The sequence below is a fragment of the Salmo trutta genome, chromosome 19 (genome assembly GCF_901001165.1).
Source record: "Salmo trutta chromosome 19, fSalTru1.1, whole genome shotgun sequence".
Classification (NCBI taxonomy): domain Eukaryota; kingdom Metazoa; phylum Chordata; class Actinopteri; order Salmoniformes; family Salmonidae; genus Salmo; species Salmo trutta.
The window spans coordinates 25,547,565-25,565,815 of NC_042975.1; the positions used below are offsets into that span (position 1 = coordinate 25,547,565).

The 18,251-nt window shown below is 44.7% G+C and overlaps 1 protein-coding gene across 1 annotated transcript; it reads left to right on the plus strand.

Annotated features, from left to right (window-relative positions):
• The first annotated feature begins 5,990 nt into the window (after positions 1 to 5,990).
• On the plus strand, positions 5,991 to 14,672 carry LOC115154219 (nuclear envelope pore membrane protein POM 121). The gene is made up of 13 exons (XM_029700221.1): positions 5,991 to 6,582; positions 7,366 to 7,581; positions 7,781 to 7,948; positions 8,080 to 8,160; positions 8,346 to 8,517; positions 8,941 to 9,032; positions 9,138 to 9,217; positions 9,364 to 9,476; positions 9,571 to 9,670; positions 9,762 to 10,031; positions 10,139 to 11,572; positions 11,798 to 11,905; positions 12,068 to 14,672. The coding sequence occupies exons 1-13, from the start codon at positions 6,017 to 6,019 to the stop codon at positions 12,166 to 12,168; spliced, it is 3,501 nt and encodes a 1,166-aa protein (XP_029556081.1). The 5' UTR covers positions 5,991 to 6,016; the 3' UTR covers positions 12,169 to 14,672.
• Positions 14,673 to 18,251: the final 3,579 nt, after the last annotated feature.

Here is an 18,251-nt window from a genome sequence, read left to right on the forward strand (position 1 = left end):
TTGGAGCTTCACCATGTTTCATTGAAATGTACAGCTGTGTGTCGTCCGCATAGCAGTGAAATTTAACATTATGTAAGGGAGGAACATGCAAGCACATGAGGAAATTTGGCTAGGATGGGAAAAAATTATTTAGTAAAATCTGCAAAAGAGCGAATGTAAACTAACACATAACAATGTGTCCACATATGCTCCAGGCAGGTCCAATAAAAAAATTCCAAAACACACAACCCTCCCCAAAGCAAAAAAAAAGAAGAAAGTTGGACAACCCTCCCCTATTTTGGACTATTCCTCCACCCCGGTCAATTGTAATCTGTCCCTAACTGTCAAAACAATGGAAACACTTGAGTAAATAAGGGATACAAAGTATATTGAAAGCAGGTAATTCCACACAGGTGTGGTTCCTGAGTTAATAAAGCAATTAACATCCCATCATGCTTAGGGTCATGTATAAAAATGCTGGGCAGGCCATTATTTTGCCTACCATGACTGTGCCCCCATAGAATGACAATGCCCCCATCCACAGGGCACAAGTGGTCACTGAATGGTTTGATGAGCATGAAAACGATGTAAACCATATGCCATGGCTCTCTCAGTCACTACATCTCAACCCAATTTAAGACTTATGGGAGATTCTAGAGTGGTGCTTGAGACAGCGTTTTCCATCAACAAAACACCAAACAATGGAATATATCGTGGAAGAATGGTGTCACATCCCTCCAATAGAGTTCCAGACACTTGTAGAATGTATGCCAAGGTGCAATAAAGCTGTTCTGGCTCATGGTGGCCCAACGCCCTAATAACACGTTTTATGTTGGTGATTCCTTTATTTTGGCAGTTTCCCATTGTTAGCGCAGAGAGACACGTATCTTGTCAGTATATCCATAATCTTTGATAAACTACAGTCATGGCCAAAAGTTTTGAGAATGACACAAATATGAATTTTCACAAAGTCTGCTGCCTTAGTTTGTATGATGGCAATTTGCATATACTCCAGAATGTTATGAAGAGTGATCAGATGAATTGCAATTAATTGCAAAGTCCCTCTTTGCCATGCAAATGAACTGTATCCCCCAGAAACATTTCCACTGCATTTCAGCCATGCCACAAAAGGGACCAGCTGACATCATGTCAGTGATTCTCTCGTTAACACAGGTGTGAGTGTTGACGAGGACAAGGCTGGAGATCCCTCTGTCATGCTGATTGAGTTCGAATAACAGACTGGAAGCTTCTAAAGGAGGGTGGTGCTTGGAATCATTGTTCTTCCTCTGTCAACCATGGTTACCTGCAAGGAAACACGTGCCGTCATCATTGCTTTGCACAAAAAGGGCTTCACAGGTAAGGATATTGCTGCCAGTAAGATTGCACTTAAATAAACCATTTATCGGATCATCAAGAACTTCAAGGAGAGCGGTTCAATTGTTGTAAAGAATGCTTCAGGGCGCCCAAGAAAGTCCAGCAAGCGCCAGGACCGTCTCCTAAATTGATTAAGCTGCAGGATCAGGGCACCACCAGTACAGAGCTTGCTCAGGAATGGCAGCAGGCATCTGCATGCACAGTGAGGCGAAGACTTTTGGAGGATGGCCTTGTGTCAAGAAGGGCAGCAAAGAAGCCATTTCTCTCCAGGAAAAAGAATCAGGGACAGACTGATATTCTGCAAAAGGTACAGGGATTGGACTGCTGAGGACTGGGGTAAAGTCATTTTTTCTGATGAATCCCCTTTCCGATTGTTTGGGGCATCCAGAAAAAAGCTTGTCCGGAGAAGACAAGGTGAGCGCTACCATCAGTCCTGTGTCATGCCAACAGTAAAGCATCCTGAGACCATTCATGTGTGGGGTTGCTTCTCAGCCAAGGGAGTGGGCTCACTTTTGCCTAAGAACACAGCCATGAATAAACAATGGTACCAACACATCCTCCGAGAGCTACTTCTCCCAACAATCCAGGAACAGTTTGGTGACGAACAATGCCTTTTCCAGCATGATGGAGCACCTTGCCATAAGGCAAAAGTGATAACTATGTGGCTCGGGGAACAAAACATCGATATTTTGGGTCCATGGCCAGGAAACTCCCCAGACCTTAATCCCATTGAGAACTTGTGGTCAATCCTCAAGAGGCGGGTGGACAAACAAAAACCCACAAATTCTGACAAACTCCAAGCATTGATTATGCAAGAATGGGCTAACATCAGTCAGGATGTGGCCCAGAAGTTAATTGACAGCATGCCAGGGCGGATTGCAGAGGTCTTGAAAAAGAAGGGTCAACACTGCAAATATTGACTCTTTGCATCAACTTCATGTAATTGTCAATAAAAGCCTTTGACATTTATGAAATGCTTGTAATTATACTTCAGTATTCCATAGTAACATCTGACAAAAATATCTAAAGACACTGAAGCAGCAAACTTTGTGAAAATTAATATTTGTGTCATTCTCAAAACTTTTGGCCACGACTGTACAGGTGTCGTTGTCCACAAAGCAGCATGGCGGGCTGTCTAGCTCCAACCTATCCTTTCTTTGGATTGGTGTATACATCTCATTATTGTAATCATTTGTTTTATATTAGATGAGGGTTGTTGATGTCAACCGCCTGTATTCAATGAAGAGAGATGCTATGCTAACTAGCCTCCTTTTTCCAGCATTTATTTTTCCCCATTGGAAATTAAAATAAGGCCTGTGTTTTGTGTAGGTTTACCCTGGCATGATGTTTTGATAACCATGTAAATCTCTCTCGGACAAGGTGACTTTTATCAATATATTCAGCTCTATTTACTCTCAGATTTGAAAATGCTAATTAGCGTCATAGTAGACAACATGCAAGACTACACATCTCTGCAAGCTCTTGAATGTCATCTCTAGCTGACACCTTTGCTAACAGGTATTTTGTTAATTTAAAAGTTGCACAAGACAGTTCACAGAATTGTCAATTTAAATAAATGTAGCCAATTTATTCATTACTACATTTAGCTAACATTAGATAGTTAATCCAGAGATTCTTACCTTTTCCTTGATTCGGGAGTCTCGTCCAGATCATCATTGCATTTGTAGTTCTTTATGATAGCCACATTAGCAGCTATTTAGAATTTCATTTTTAGGGGTAAATACAGTCGAATACATTGTTAAGTCATGGTTAGCAAAACGTCACGCCAGGGTAAGCGTACAAGAAACACAGTCCTTATTTTAAGTGTTGTTGTTTTTTACTATGGGAAAAATGAATGGTGGAAAAATGATTGGAACCATTTCATTGTTTGACCGCTAGGTTTTGTGGGTATTATGACTCCTTTTTTATTTCATTTTATTTATTTCACCTTTATTTAACCAGGTAGGCAAGTTGAGAACAAGTTCTCATTTACAACTGCAACCTGGCCAATATAAAGCAAAGCAGTTTAAAACATACAACAACACAGAGTTACATATGGAGTAAAACAAACATACAGTCAATAATAAAGTAGAAAAATAAGTCTATATACATTTTTACATCTTAGTCATTTAGCAGATGCTTTTATCCAGAGCAACTTACAGTAGTGAATGCATACATTTCATACATTTTTTTTTTCCCGTACTGGTCCCACGTGGGAATCGAACCCACAACCCTGGCTTTGCAAACACCATGCTCTACCAACTGAGCCACACGGGACCACAATGTGAGCAAATGAGGTGAGATAAGGGAGGTAAAGGCAAAAAAAGGCCATGGTGGCGAAGTACATACAATATAGCAAGTAAAACACTGGAATGGTAGATTTGAAGTGGAAGAAAGTGCAATGTAGAAATAGAAATAATGGGGTGCAAAGGAGCAAAATAAATAAATACAGTAGGGGAAGAGGTAGTTGTTCGGGCTAAATTATAGATGGGCTATGTACAGGTGCAGTAATCTATGAGCTGTTCTGACAGCTGGTGCTTAAAGCTAGTGAGGGAGATAAGTGTTTCCAGTTTCAGAGATTTTTGTAGTTCGTTCCAGTCATTGGCAGCAAAGAACTGGAAGGAGAGGCGGCCGAAGTAGGAATTGGCTTTGGGGGTGACCAGTGAGATATACCTGCTGGAACGCGTGCTACGGGTGGGTGCTGCTATGCTGACCAGTGAGCTGAGATAAGGGGGGACTTTACCTAGCAGGGTCTTGTAGATGACCTGGAGTCAGTGGGTTTGGCGACGAGTATGAAGCGAGGGCCAGCCAACGAGAGCGTACAGGTCGCAGTGGTGGGTAGTGTATGGGGCTTTGGTGACAAAACTGATGGCACTGTGATAGACTGCATCCAATTTATTGAGTAGGGTATTGGAGGCTATTTTGTAAATGACATCGCCGAAGTCTAGGATCGGTCGGATGGTCAGTTTTACGAGGGTATGTTTGGCAGCATGAGTGAAGGATGCTTTGTTGCGAAATAGGAAGCCAATTCTAGATTTAACTTTGTATTGGAGATGTTTGATGTGAGTCTGGAAGGAGAGTTTGCAGTCTAACAGACACCTAGGTATTTGTAGTTGTCCACATATTCTAAGTCAGAACCGTCCAGAGTAGTGATGCTGGACGGGCGGGCAGGTGCAGGCAGTGATCGGTTGAAGAGCATGCATTTAGTTTTACTGTATTTAAGAGCAGTTGGAGGCCATGGAAGGAGAGTTGTATGGCATAGAAGCTCGTCTGGAGGGTTGTTAACACAGTGTCCAAAGAAGGGCCAGAAGTATACAGAATGGTGTCGTCTGTGTAGAGGTGGATCAGAGAATCACCAGCAGCAAGAGCGTCATCATTGATGTATACAGAGAAGAGAGCCGGCCCAAGAATTGAACCCTGTGGCACACCCATAGAGACTGCCAGAGGTCCGGACAACAGGCCCCCCGATTTGACACACTGAACTCTATCAGAGAAGTAGTTGGTGAATCAGGCGAGGCAATCATTTGAGAAACCAAGACTATTGAGTCTGCTGATGAGGATGTGGTGATTGACAGAGTCGAAAGCCTTGGCCAGGTCAATGAATACGGCTGCACAGTATTGTTTCTTATCGATGGCGGTTAAGATATCGTTTAGGACCTTGAGCATGGCTGAGGTGCAGCCATGACCAGCTCTGAAACCAGATTGCATAGCGGAGAAGGTCGATTCGAAATGGTCGGTAATCTGTTTGTTGACTTGGCTTTCGAAGACCTTAGAAAGGCAGGGTAGGATAGATATAGGTCTGTAGCAGTTTGGGTCAAGAGTGTCCCCCCCTTTGAAGATTGGGATGACCGCAGCTGCTTTCCAATCTTTGGGAATCTCAGACGACACGAAAGAGAGGTTGAACAGGCTTGTAATAGGTTTTGCAACAATTTCGGCAGATATTTTTTGAAAGAAATGGTCCAGATTGTCTAGCCCGGCTGATTTGTAGGGGTCCAGATTTTGCAGCTCTTTCAGAACATCAGGTGACTGGATTTGGGAGAAGGAGAAATGGGGAAGGCTTGGGTGAGTTGCTGTGGGGGGTGCAGTGCTGTTGACCTGGGTAGGGGTAGCCAGGTGGAAATTATGGCCATCCGTAGAAAAATGCTTATTGAAATTCTCAATTATAGTGGATTTATCAGTGGTGACAAAGTTTCCTATCCTCAGTGCAGTGGGCAGCTGGGAGGAGGTGCTCTTACTCTCCATGGACTTTACTCATACTGTGGTACTCCATAAGCCATTAATTTTTTTGTCCACACTCTCTCATTGGCCTCCAAAAACCCCTTGCTTGGTGGGAGAAACAACGCCACTTGCTGGAGGGAGACAGATTTTCTGCCGGGTTCAGTTTCTCTCTTCCTCTCTGAGTTTATTCAGCAATCATCTGTATGATTGGCTAAGTAATCATGATTTTTAAAATCCGGCTGGTGAAAAACCCAAGTTAGAGCAATTTAATTCGTCTGATTCTTTTAGGATGAATTAATAATTTTTTTTCCAATAAAGTAATGTAAACAGTAAAACATTATTTTTGCACAGAATATGCGCTGATTGCGGTTTGCGAATAAATTATGGAAAATGTTGACGCGCGGCATTATGGGATATCAAAGTCCTCCGGCGGCGCGGTGCCGCCATGTCTCCAAGAGAGAAGCGGTTCATAGCGTTTAGCTCTCTCGTGTTTTGTTCTATCGTAATATTCTGTCTAGTTGTGTATTATATTCCAACCTTTTTTTATATAGCGTTCATTCTTGGAGTTTGTTGCGTTGCCTGTATTTATCACAGCGGAGAATCACTCAACGCTAGGTTAGGCCCTCATCCACGCCATGGTCTGACTATTCCACCCGTGCTGCGACGCTGGTTGCCAGAGATTGCGAACGGATTACCCACAGCGGGGAGAGTCAGAAGTCGCACCGTCAAGGGTGATGTTAGGGAACCGCTAGTATTTACCGACCAAAGACGTTCCGAGAGCGCTATTTATCGGCAAGCCGCGGGACACAGCGACTCATTTCTGTTCAGTCCTCGGGATATACTAATGGGAAGTTACATTGGGAAGGCAGAAAGTCCTCCCTCAGTTGTTGGGAGGCCGCGAGCCGGTGCGAATTCGCGTGTTAACCCAAACGCACGAGAGCAACTGCGCGAAATATTGGCGCGACCCAACCACGCGGTTTATACTCCGAACAAAAGGCTGTCATTCGGGAGGTGAGTACTGAAATAATGTTTAACTAGCTAACTTTAGCATTAAAGTTCTTAGGCAAGTTATCAATGACAAGGTAGCTAGCCTAGCATTGTCAGCTAACGTAGCTAGCTGGTTTGCAACTGTCAGTAGCCAATGTGCTAACCGTAGTTAAATACAATTCCGAAACAAAATTGCGCCTACGGATCATGTTGCACACATGGTGCATTTGTCAAACACGATTTTAAACGATTCCAATATTGCTACACTTCGTGTCGTAGTTAGTCATCATTAAATAGGAAAACAGTTGCTTGTTTTTAAATGTATTGAGAATACGTGCTGCTTCGCCGCAACACATACTAGCATTCCCTCCAATATTTGAAAATGTGGGAGTTGCTATCTGCTCCATTCTCTACAAGGAAATGTTCCTTCCCCCCTCAGTTCGTGCTCGAGATATATACGTATGTATGTGTGTATATATTTGTGTATTTCGTACGTTCTTTGGATGACAGTATGGCACGAGACAAGCGATAGCAATGTTTTGAACATGCACTATAGGAAGTTTTACAGTAAGAATATTTTCCACTGTAATGATCACTGCAGTTACAATAGCTTTTACTATAATTTTAAAAACATTGATAGTTATTAAAGTAGCTATGTAAAATGGTTGGTCAGCTCAGGTTCTTGACAGATAAAATGTCCCCTATTTTGTTTAAATTCCTGTTTTGTGGAATATAAAATCAGTTTATAAATGATATATGTCTGTTTCTTGCAATGACCTAATCCTGTGGTCGCATTATTGTGTACAGGGAGCCCCTTGGCATGATGGGCAGGTTCACCATAACTCCCCAGCGCCACTACCCCCTCCAGCAGACCGGCACATCCTCTGTGGGCATCCTGCCCCCTGCACAGTGGGACGGCTTCAGAAAGAAGAACATTCTCAGCCCTCGCAACTCCCCGGCAGTCCACAGTCCAGTCACAGTGAAGATTGCTAGGCCAGATCGCAACACCACTCAATCCCCTTTGTAAGTCATATTGGCCCTGTCTTGCCGCATCTTAATTTTTCTATCAAAATGTTTGTAGATCTGTTGGGGATAATGCAAGCAACTTGTAATTCTGTGATCATTCTGTGGCACATTATGAGTGTCCATATGCAGTTTGAAAACATCCTTAGTTGTTGGGTGGCCCTTCTGACATTTGTTCTGTAATTGATGTTGTCTGCAGCTTTGATCATTTGAACTCCCCGGGAATCCTTGGTTCTCCAGGCCTGGGGGCCCCTGCAGACCCCTGCTCCAGGGAGACTGTTCTGAGCATGCTCAAAGAGAGCCGCAAGAGAGAGGTGGACAATGAAGATGACAGGAGCTTCACTGCAGGGCAAAAGAGCAAAAGGAGGTATGTGACTACCACAGGATGCAATGCCTTTATATACAACATACTGTTCTTCTCACACTTAATTGTCTCTCTTGGTATTGTGTGGCTCTTGAAGACTGTTTACAACGTACACCTGCTCTTTGTTCACTTAGGCGCCATGACAGCAGTGGGAGTGCTCACTCGGCATTTGAGCCACTGCTGCCCAATGGAGCTCCTACACAGCTGGTGCCCAAGTGAGTGTGAGCAATGCCAGTACAAAAAGTTTCTCTGTAATACAAGTCCTGATATTACATTTGAATGCGACTTTGCTTTCATTCAGTGTATAGATGTTTAGTTATCTAAATAATTAATTATTCAAATACTGTATCCCCTCTTCCAATCTCTCCTGAAATCCTGTTTCCACTCCCAACTCCTATAGGCCTGGTACGCTGAAGCGAGGACTGAACACTATGATGGAGGAGTCAACGATGAAGAAGTCGCGCACCTCCTCCATCAGTTCTGTGAGCTGTGGCCTGACCCCCAGCGGCATCCTGGGCTCGGTCCGTAACTCCATCCGCAGCTCCCTCAGCTCCTCACAAGGCTTTGCTCAGGTACTTTTTATCATTTGGATGGACAGTACTCCTCTTATTGGGTATTCCTCTTGTTGGGATCGACAGCCAGGAGTTCAGTTGACAGAGCTGACCTACACAAAGCAGTATTGTCAGAAAACCAGGGGGTGGCAGGTAACCTAGTGGTTAAGAGTGTTGGTCCAGTAACCTAAAGGTTGCTGGTTCGAATCCCAGCGCCAGCGAGGTGGGAAAATATGCCGTTCTGCCCTTGAGCAGGGCAGTTAACCACCAACAACTTCTCCCCGGGTGCCGATGACATGGACGTCATTTAAGGCAGCACACGCAGCTCTCTGATTCAGAGGGGTTGGGTTAAATGTGGAAGACACATTTCAGTTCAATGCGTTCAGTTGAGCAACTGACCAGGTATCCCTTAACCTAACCCTCACTTTCACATTTGTTTTCAAGCGGAAAAAGGCCTCCACCCGCAGCCTCTCCCCTCTCTCCAGCCCTGGGTCGTCCCGCTCCCAGACCCCAGAGAGAGCCTCTAAAAAGCCCAGGTATTCACTCTTCTAGACATTTCTAGGTTCACATCATGTCCTGTGATGAAATGTGAACTGCCATTGTTGCGCGCATTTTATGACCTTGTTTCTTCTGTCTGCCAGGGAAGAGGATGCTCGCTCGCCCAGCTCTGCGTCCTCGACGAGGTCTGACAAGACGTTGATGGACCCAGCACCCACCACTGGTTTGAGCATGTTGATGATGTGTATTCCAGATCAGGCTCAGGGCTTTTTGTCTTGTCCCAAAAGAGACTTATGTTTTGATTTTAAATAATTGAAAATAACTGGAGCCACCACATTAACGGACAATGCACTATATTTTCTGTTACAGAAAAACTGACTCCAGCCCCCGAGGTCCGTGTGGCGTCAGACTCTGCAGGTAGTGGGAAACGGAAACGCAAGATTCCGCTGGTGTCCAGTCGTAGAGGAGACCAAATCTCTCTGGTGAGAAATTCTGCGTAAATGAACATGTACTCAAATGGGACACGTAGCTAATCATCTGACAGATGGCGTCTTAACATTGATGTTGTCTTTGCAGCCTCCACCTCCTGAGCTGGGCTACACCATCACTGTGAAAGACCTGGATCAGGAGAAGAAAGCCGCTCTCAGCCAGATCAACACAGTCCTCGAAGAGTGTGGTGAGTATTCCCAAATCACAACTTTTATAAACCAGTTTGTCAACAACAAAAAGTATGGGATATTGATTTGTGGTCATTTTTTTTGTTCCAGAGAAATCTGCGCCAGCTCCAGTAGTGACCACATCTTATCAACCTCCTGTGTCAAGCGACCCCACACCCACCCTGGCCACCCTGCTGGCCAGCCCTCTTTCCATATCGACATCTGCCAGTGTGGTGGCTCCTATCCCTGTGGTCAACCTGGATCCTGTCCCCTCAAGCATTGCCGCACCCGTCACCACCAACCACTCGGCCAACCCCCTCCTGGAGTCTCTTAAAATGATGAGGAACAACGCCCTCGCCAGTGCTGCTGCCCCCACTGCAGGTCTGTTAGTCACATATCAATCATTTAATGTTGGAAGACGCTTCTTTTTGGTGGTTGTCTTTGAGTGAAGATGTTACTCAAAAGCCTGTTTTTCTCTTTTTTTCCAGCTCCGGCTGTCTCCTTTGTGAAAGCATTGACTCCTGCACCACTGGTGACTTCTGCTCTGCAGGCAGAGACCAGCTTGACTGCTCCTCAGCCCACACCAACCTCCTCATTCCAGCCTGCCCCAACCTCCCTCTCCCAGCCTGCCAGCACCATGTCCTCTGCTTTCATCCAGGTGCTGAGCCAAGTCACCAAGGCCCCCAGCAGTGTCCCCACCCTGGGTGGAGCTAGCTTGTTTGGTCTGGCCAACACACTGACGGCCCCTTCCTCCTCACTGGCCACCACAGAAATAACCAGCAGTAATAATCCCCTCCTGGCCTCTGTGTTCAAGCCCATCTTCGGGCCTGCGACCCCAGCCACCTCAGCCCCAGAGAGCACACCTGCTGTCCCAACTTTTAAGCCCATATTTGGAAGTGCCACAGCCACCAGTGCTTTTGGACAGCCAGCCGCTACCTCAGCCCCCTCCACAGCCAGCGCATCTGCTTCATTGCTCAGCGGGCTCACCAACAGCAGTACAGTGGCTCCTGCTGCCTCCCTGTTCACTGGAGTGTCCAGCAGCACCGCTCCTGCCCCCGTCCCCTCCGTAGTGCCAGCCGCCCCGCCATCTGTCAAGTCTCTGTTTGGAAACTGGAGTGCGCCGCCTGCAATGACCTCTGCCACGACCATTGCCCCTGCCACAGGAAGTACTTTCCAGTTCGGCACCACCTCCACCACAGCTCCTGCACCCACCCTCAGCTCCACCGCAGCCGCCACCACTAGCAACAACGGCTTTTTGTTTGGTGCCATGACCACCACCTCTGCCGCCACTCAACTCGCCCCCCCAGCCACCGCCCAGGGGGGATTTACCTTTGGCCAGGCTGCAGCCACCCAAAACTCTACCACCGCATCCTTCAGTGGCTTTGGCATGGCCACTGCAGCCACTACTACTGCTGCAGCACCTGCAATCCAGTCCACGTTCACGTTTGGGAAGTCGTCGTTCGACGCCTCAGCAGCATCAGCGTTCCCCAGCGCGACTCAGGCCCCGGCTGCTGCTACTGCAGCAGCTAATCCTTTCGCATTTGGGTCAGCTGGGGCCAACCCTGCCCCCTTCGCTTTTGGTGCAGCTGCCACTACGGCAGCTTCTACGTTTGGGACCCCCACTAAGCTGGCATTTGGAGCCAGCTCCACAGGTTTTGCATTTGGCAACACCGCGGCTGCCCCAGCAGCCCCTGCCTTTGGCTCTGCCACTCAGACTGCCGGCACACTCCCAGCCTCCGCCCCAACCTTCTCGTTTGGTGGTGTATCTGCACAGCAGGCCCCCGCTACCCCTGTCCAGCCAACCACCGGAGGATTCAACTTCAGCGCAGCAATTTCAGGCACTCAGTTTGGAACACCCAATCTCACAACACAGACACCAGGCTTCAACTTTGGGGCTGCTGCTAGTGACAAGCCAGCCTTCGGTCAGTAGATCTAGTATAATTTAACACAAACACTCTTTTACTGATTTTGTTTTCATCCACAACAGATTTTTATGATTTAAAATAAATCAGATGTTGGTCAATGTTGCATTTGGGTGGCAGTGAGATTTTACAGTATTGGCCAATTTTAAAAGGCCAGTTCAATCCAAAACCAAAGTTTAATAGATGTCTTTTATTCTAGTCTCTAATTGTTCATTTATTGTACAGGGACGTCTACCCCTACTTTTGGCCAGAGCACCGCTGCAGGTCCTATCCCCTTTGGAAGCCCAGGAACTCCAGTCCAAGGATTCAGTGCTTTGGCACCCTCAGCATTCGGTAAGAAAATAACTAGAACTTGATTCTGATTCTCCAGCATTCTGCCTGAAGTGTGCAGCAAAAAGCATAGTCTGTGTTTCTTCCTAAATCTGAGAAGCTGTAATGGATATAGTCAACAGCCAGGTGCATCTTTATATTGACATGTTTTTTGTTGTTGACCAGGCTCTCCATCAACTCCCTCGTTCTCCATTGGCGCTGGCTCCAAAACGTCAGGGGCACGCCAGAGGCTACAAGCCCGAAGGCAGCACCCCAGGAAGAAATAGCCTAGCCAAGGCAGGTAGCGCATGGCTTGGAAGCCCTTACCCATTCAGCACTGCTATCGACGACGCCCATTACACCCTCCAGAGGAGCTGAACTGCTGCTATGGCTAACACAGCTTTCCATTGTAACCCCAGTCAGACCAACAGGCCTCCCCACTCTGCTGTTCCCCTGGCCGGCCTGGGCTGGCCCGCTATGTGGTACAAGGCTAGCAGAGGCGCACACGGCCCTCCTAGGATGCCTACTGCTCTGACAGTGTAGCCACTCTCCCAGGGAGGATCAGAAAGGGGGACAGGAGGCAGAATGAAACAATGTATTATACTTGAAAGACAAGACTTTTGAAATCCATTTGACTTTAAGTGTAGCATATCCAATTCAAACAACTTTTTTCCCCCTGCTTTTTGGATTTCCCCTACTAGACCTGTTTATGACCCGTTTTTGATTTGCTAACAGCAGGATTTGTTCAGATCCGACACGCTTCTCACTCACTTTGTTTTTCTATAAAATTCTAAGCAGGACTGTGTTAACGGCTATACAAGGGCTGAACTGTTTTTTTGGACATATGCCCACGGTCAAAATAGGGTTCACGTCAGTATGATCTGCATGGACGTATCCAGCTGTACATGGCAACCATAATGTATAGGAGATGTTGAGTTTTTAGACAATGAATTGTGTTTATTTTACATGTAGAGTTTCAATTTGGATTCCTAAAGGCTGTTTCACTCAGTTAATGAAGACTGGTATGTGGCATCTTGGCACTTAAAAGGGCAAACTAATTAGGCTGACCTGTGTTTTGAATGAGTGCTTAGTGTAGTGGTCTCAGATATGCCCTTGTATTATTGTACAGTGTCACAGGCACTGGGACGCATTCCTACAATGGAATATGTTCTACTCGTTTGATCCTTAATGACAGAATAAGGTGAACAATAAAATCCTTTGATATACATAATTTATGTTTAACCAATCTGGGGATGGCATTATGATCATGTGGAGTCCCAGGGTAGTAGTAATTCATGGGTCGATATTGTGTTGGTGTCAATGGGCTACCCTGGACTTGCGCTAAAAACCAAAAACCAAAGGTCTGTCCTACAAAATATTCTCTCTTCTACCACCGCTTAAGTCCTTTTCTCTACTCATGCTATCGCCATAGTGAAGATGGGAGGTGGGGACATTCAAGACCGATCGGGGAACTGTTTGAGAACGTTAACAAATCCTTTCTCCTTCCCTTGAAGTAACTTCTGTGGATTGTATTCCGTTGGATGGGAAAAAGCAAGTTACTGCAGCTTCCACTTATCCTAACCTTGTGAATTACTTCAAGGGAGAGGACGTAAGGATGCGTTTTGAATGTGGTCAGAGCAGTTGTGTGCTATGGGAGGGATGGGTATGGTGATCCTTGCGAGCCATAGGAGATGCAGGGTTTTTCCCCAGCCCAGCACTGAAACACCAGATTCAACTAGTCAGTCTTGATTAAAGACCCTGTTTGATCAGTTAAATACAGAGTTGTAAGTGTTCCCCACCAACATGGCACAGAACAATTTATGTCTTGAAAGCCAGCTCCCACCTTCACACACAGCCCCCATAAGATCTGTCATAGTTCTGACTGGCCATGATAGAAACTAGAAACATCTGGGGACTGTACCACAATACCCCTGCATCTGTATACTACCAAGACAAAGCTGAGTGCATTTATAAAATGAACTGAGCTTGGTGCTCACATGCTCTTATGCATTGAAGATGGACATACTTGCGCCTTCAGCAGTCAAACCGCTTTCCCCTCGTATGATTCCCTTCAAGTCTTTTCTGGTGTTTTTTTGTTGCTTGTTACAGTTTTTGCCTCGGTGAGTCTGGCTTGGAGGAAATAATGTGGTGAATGGCGGCATATTGGTAGTGCCGGACATGGGTTTTACCTGCACGTTCAATGGGTGAGGTTAGGAGTTTTGTTGACTTTTTAACAATTTCATGATGAATGTGTTTGGGTGTGACTACACAACTATATTCACAAATGTGCACAGCAGGAGAGGTGTTCTTGTCATTAATGCTGGATTGAAACTCAGGACTAAAGGAACTGGAGGGGAATTGTCTTCTTTCAAGTCAAACTTAACCTCTGTTGTGCGCTAACATTTTACTAACAATGTAGGTTACAAAAATTACCTCGGGTGTTGAATCGGTTAGTAATTGGTCCACCCCTCTTGAGACAGAACTAGGATTTTGAATACTAATTTTTAATCAGAACTTCTCCTGTTCGAGCCAGTTAGTGTTTGTAAGAGTGTGTGTGTGTGTGTGTGTGTGTGTGGGGGGGGCATGATTTGACTAAATAGTGGCAATGAATGCTAAACATGGAGAGAAAAAAAACGCACAAACTTTATTTTTGTATTAAAGCAGGTTGCCTTTTAGAATTCCTTCAAGCTTGGCTCACTGGCGCAATTGGTCTATAGTTATTGAATTATTTTTAATTTGTTAATCATTCCTCAACCGTATTGCAATGGTGGAATAAAAGCGTCTAAAAGTTTCCATTTGGAAGAGCTCCACTTTTTTTATATACAAGAGCGTACTGGGTCTGCTAGTATATGTGAATGCTGTTTGTCTGATCATTGTGTACAGTACAAGCCTGACACGTGAATTGTCACTTTAGAGAGCGAGACTGGCTTTGCGTGTGGCTGAGTGTATAGAAAAATACTTACGTTAATGTTTGTGCTGGGACACTCAAGTACCCTGTTCATTTAAAAGAATAATCTATTTCAATATGCAGCATTATTCCAGTATGCCATTTATGTATGATGCCCATGTTTTGTTATACCTAATCCCTTTAACAATTGATAGCACCCAACCTCAGTTATTTGGATGTGAAGTGAGAAATGAACAGTCTGCCCAGTGGTCATTTTGACTGACAGCTTTTGAAAGAAGACTGATGCATGTTTTGCTCATTTACCAGGCTTGTTTTTATATCTTGTGAGAAAATGTTATTGTATCTTGAAATATGCTTACGACATGGTTGGAAAATGTGGTGACGGCATTAACTCAAACCACCTCAAATGGCCTGGCCACCTTTTGTTGAAGTGTTTGTTCCCATAGATAGGGCTTAATTATTGTCTTGTGTTATTGTTGAGATTTCTGGTATGCACAATTGAAAAGCACAAACATTGAATGTAGTATAATATTTAGTACTCCGATTTGTAATTTTTCTGTTCATAATTTGTTGACTTTGTGCTTTACCCATTTAGTACAACGATGTCCTTCAGTAGATCAACAAATCCGCATACACTTAAGTCATTTGTAAATTGAACGTCGTCATTCAGCCTTGTGCAGAGCTGTGTAAATAAGTATAGGTGTTTTAATTTGACTTGTTGTGGCCATACTTAACCGTATGGATTTAACCAAGGGTTCAGGCTATTCCATGTGTTTATTTTTGTTGTTGAAGAGGCACCAAATGACTTATCTGAAATGTAGACTTTTGATAATATGACAGTGTTTTTGAGAGCTGGATGTCTTAATGGCTGCATTGGACCTTTTTATCTCAATATCAAATAATTTCAGGGCAGGCCAAAATTCCATCCCACCCAAACAGACTGAAATTCCAGGTGGTCCTTTGAAGAATCAGTGTATAAGTCTAAGCCCTGTAAATAAAATTATTTGAGCAATTACTTTTGGCCTTACTGCTATAAGCCCATAAATGCATTGAATAAGATTCACTATATGGAACAGCACCCCCCCCAAAAAAGTTTTGTTCTGAAGTCCTTTATCTGAGCGATCTAAGATCAGGATCAAAAAAGTCGCATGTATTAAGGCCCTTATTTTTGGTACTACACAGTCCATTTATACGTCAATTCATTTTCCCAACTAGTGTAGAGGGGACCTACATGTGAGGCCAGGTGGGAGTCCTAAAGAAAAACGACATGTTCATGAGTCTCACCTTTCCATAGAAGGGTCATAGTAGTTTGTAGGCCAAACCGTTCCAACGTTAGACAATTTTGTGAGAACCGTTTTTCGGGATGTCTCGTGGTCTGAAACACGGCTCTGGCTCTTTCGCCACAGATGCGGAAGTGCGACATAGGCAGATGTGGTGGATTGAGATGCATCCAATGCAACAAAAAACCTCTAGCTTAAATTTAAGGGATGTTTTATAGGGATTGATGTGGGGGTGTGGACATCGACCTTTTGGGGTTTTATAGTTGCAGGTGTGAATGTAGGGTACAGTGACTCTTCACTACATTTTTATTTAACCTTTAACTAGGCAAGTCCAACATGCAGGACTAAGTGAAATAAAATTATGGAAGTGGTAATAAAAAAACGAGAAATAACACTGCCAGTGATGAATCAATAATGTATTTTGGGGTGGATGCAGAGTAAAGACTGAAGGAGTGGAATGTCAACTGGGCGAGCAGCGGGTAAGGTAAATGGTGGGAGGGGTCCATAGGGGGATTAGCGGGGGAAGCAGGTAGCTGGTGGCTATTCAGCTGCCTACTCCCCTTATGGACATTACCCCCTCTTACAGCTCTTGCACTAAATAGGCATTTTCACAGTATTTTTCCCATCTCAGCATGGAAATATAAAACACAGGAAAGTCACATTTTTGACTGGGTCTAAGTTATGAGTGATGTGGCTATATAATCTACTGTATGGAGGGATGTTTGTGTGACAGTAACCATGTTTTTATGCGAGTAAAGTCACATAGGCTTATATATTAAAAACATGACTGCTGTGATGTAAATGCACTTTCAGTACATGTCACGAGAATTTTCAATCCCAATGATAACTAACAATTATAAAAGCTTTGATTAATTTCCGAGGTTTGTAAGAGCCTGGGTTTAATAATAATTAGGCAAGACTCAGTTTATGCAAAAGGTTCGTACAGTTTATTCACGAGAACGTTCTAAAGTCCACAATACAAAGACATGCCATTTTATAACTCACTACTTACGCACATACCTCCACACAAACAGTAGGTAGAATGTATCCTTCCCCATGGTTCTCACCACTGTTCATCATTACCAAGCTGTCTGTTCCATCCCCCTGAGATTAGAGGAACCTTGAAAGGACTCCCTGTCCTATCGTAAATTTCTCAGTTCTAGCCAGGTTAAGTCATACAGTTTAATTGTTCTCGGTATCTCCTTAGTCACACACACATCTCTACCGAACCTTATTGGACTTACATTTAGTACTTTACATTCATTATACATGCTACATAAACTAATAATCACTAATAGTTATGTTTCAGGGTGGAATTCTTTAATCATTACCTTTAAGCATACAAATTGCCTTATCAGTACAATTACTGATAAGGCAATAATTTAACCTACAGTATAAGTTATTTTGCGCATTTTGATATTGCCTATAAGGCGCAACATTTCTGATATTCGTATTATCGCGGTTTTGTCTCACCAGGGGTGATGGTCAGATTTGCGTTTATCGTCGAAGGAATGAGCGCTACACCGAGGCCTGTACTCTGGAGCGGGATCGATTTGGAGGTGGAGGGTCACAGCATCATCGGACTGAGCTTGTTGTCATTGCAGGAAATCTCAACGCTGTGCTTTACAGGGAAGACATCCTCCTCCCTCATGTGGTACCCTTCCTGCAGGCTCATCCTGACATGACCCTCCAGCATGACAATGCCACCAGACATACTGCTCATTCTGTGCGTGATTTCCTGCAAGACAGGAATGTCAGTGTTCTGCCATGGCCAGCGAAGAGCCCGGATCTCAATCCCATTGAGCACGCCTGGGACCTGTTGGATCGGAGGATGAGGGCTAGGGCCATTCCCCCCCAGAAATGTCTGGGAACTTGCAGGTGCCTTGGTGGAAGAGTGGAGTAACATCTCACAGCAAGAACTGGCAAATCTGGTGCAGTCCATGAGGAGGAGATGCACTTCTGTCCCTAATGCAGCTGGTGGCCACACCAGATACTGACTTACTTTTGACCCCCCTTTTGTTCAAGGACACATTATTCCATTTCTGTTAGTCACATGTCTGTGGAACTTGTTCAGTTTATGTCAGTTGTTGAATCGTGTAATGTTCATACAAATATTTACACATGTTAAGTTTGCTGAAAATAAATGCAGTTGACAGTGAGAGGACGTTTCTTTTTTTGCTGA